At 34.9% G+C, this 1,935-nt stretch overlaps 1 protein-coding gene across 1 annotated transcript; it reads left to right on the top strand.

Annotated features, from left to right (window-relative positions):
- The first annotated feature begins 519 nt into the window (after positions 1–519).
- Positions 520–1,148, top strand: LOC109591948 (uncharacterized). Its single transcript, XM_020007539.1, has 4 exons — positions 520–568; positions 612–890; positions 935–997; positions 1,039–1,148. The coding sequence occupies exons 1-4, from the start codon at positions 520–522 to the stop codon at positions 1,146–1,148; spliced, it is 501 nt and encodes a 166-aa protein (XP_019863098.1).
- Positions 1,149–1,935: the final 787 nt, after the last annotated feature.

The raw sequence follows: 1,935 nt of genomic DNA, 5'->3' as shown, positions 1-1,935 counted from the left end.
CATACTCCTTTTAGCTATCGTAATGATACTGTTATCGCTGGGAGCATCGAGGGTACACACTATGTAGTATTAGCATTCAGTGTTAATGGAGGAAAGGTCAATGAAGAAGTCTCACTTGAAGGAAAGTTATCATGTATTTTAATACAGAAGGTATACTATAGACAGCAATAGGATGGCATGCATTCTAAGCCAGTGTTTTTTTACAGTTTTTTTATGATACAGAGTTGACGACTGGCCTAATTTTGGTGGAAATAGGTATACTGAGCAGTACTGAGGGTGAATGGAGCTACAATTCAAAGTACCGGAAAGATAAATGAAGATTAAAATATCAATAACAAATAACAGATAGATAATTGCATTTAAGTCCAACCATTGCTATTACACATGTAGACAGATTATTGTGCTAAAATTTAAAATGAAAAAAAATGAAATTAATATATAACTATCGCTCTGCTCCGCCCTGCGCTGATAAGACTCGACACTAGAGCGACATAGATCAGTATCACTCTCATTCTTTAAATGGCTCGACTAGTTCATAAACCTTCTATTCTTAGTGGAAGGACCTTAGGTAAGCAGATCTAAAGAAAAGCATATTTTATGTAAATATACAGACATTAGTGATCTCGATGAAGTGATGGCACTACTTGAGAGACATCACTACAGCAAGACATCATATCATGAACTAGGTCTTCGTCTTAAAGTCTCACACAATACACTGGAGAATATAACGAAGGACCAAAGGGATGTTCTTCCTTGTTTTAGAGAGTGTTTAGCTAGCTGGTTGCGTAAAGCTGATGGTGTGGAGGATCCAACAATAGATACACTGATAGCTGCTCTTAGAGGAATAGGAGAGACTGCTGTAGCTGATGGTATTAATGGAGAAAGACAAAGTAAATAGATTAACAGATTGAAATTCTTATGTTTACATTTAAAGATATTATTGCTGTTTCGGCAAAAAGTGAAATGTCAGATAGACCAATGTTAGATACCAGTGAAGGTTAGGCTACGTGTATATAATGTATGTGATTGTGTATGCAGAGCAGACACCTTGTACTGATATTAACTGCACGTTGCACTTCCCAAACTTAGTGAAAGCATATGATAAGTTTAAAAGATTCTTCCTCACTGTTATGAGGAGCAAACCATGAAATGAAACATAGACCCACAAAAATAACACACATGAAGTAGCAAACAATAAACCACCTACATGTTGCTATTTGTGGTTACTCTGATATACATGTTCCGCTATTTTTGTAACAAGCACTGCATATATGAGATCAAAGTAACCACAAATTTAAGGAGGAAATTGTTCAATGATTTTTATAGTATCATTAATTAGCTGGTATTTAATTATTTAGCAAAGTTAAAAATACTTTGTTAAGCCTTGCATGCAGTGTTTATTTCTTCTCATTAGAACTTAAGGGCTCTCTTATCATTCTATACTGTGATTATACTGTCTGCATGAACACTTCTCCAGTGGGCTCGACTGGAGAAGTGAGTTAAGACAGTGAGTGGAGAGGTAGTCCACTCTGTAGACTATATACTGTATAGTGCTTTAATTTGGTGGAGTTTTATTTTGGCGATTGGCTGTCTACATTTGGAATTGCCAATATTAAAAGTGCCAGTCATTAACATGCATGCCCAGTAATGCACGTGTACATAAAAAATTGCCAAATTAAAAACTGCCAATGACAATTTTACAGCAAAATTGCCACTAATAAAGCGCTATATAGTAGTTTTGTAAGCTACCAAATTTTTACATTAATGAAGTTAATCTTAATAAACCGTAAAGCTGGATTAAAATATCCACAAAAATCAATCCTAGATCTACCCTAGCTTGGCTGGAACTTCACCATCATTGCATTTGCTTGATCAGAAGAGTTATAAATTGCTAAAAATTATGCATGACATTGAATTAATATATTTCTGTTTTAT

Source organism: Amphimedon queenslandica, unplaced genomic scaffold, assembly GCF_000090795.2.
Source record: "Amphimedon queenslandica unplaced genomic scaffold, v1.1 AMPQUscaffold_6757_Cont21287, whole genome shotgun sequence".
NCBI classification, from domain to species: Eukaryota; Metazoa; Porifera; class Demospongiae; order Haplosclerida; family Niphatidae; genus Amphimedon; species Amphimedon queenslandica.
Note: the sequence above shows the minus strand (reverse complement) of the source record. Positions and strands in the feature narration are given on the sequence as shown.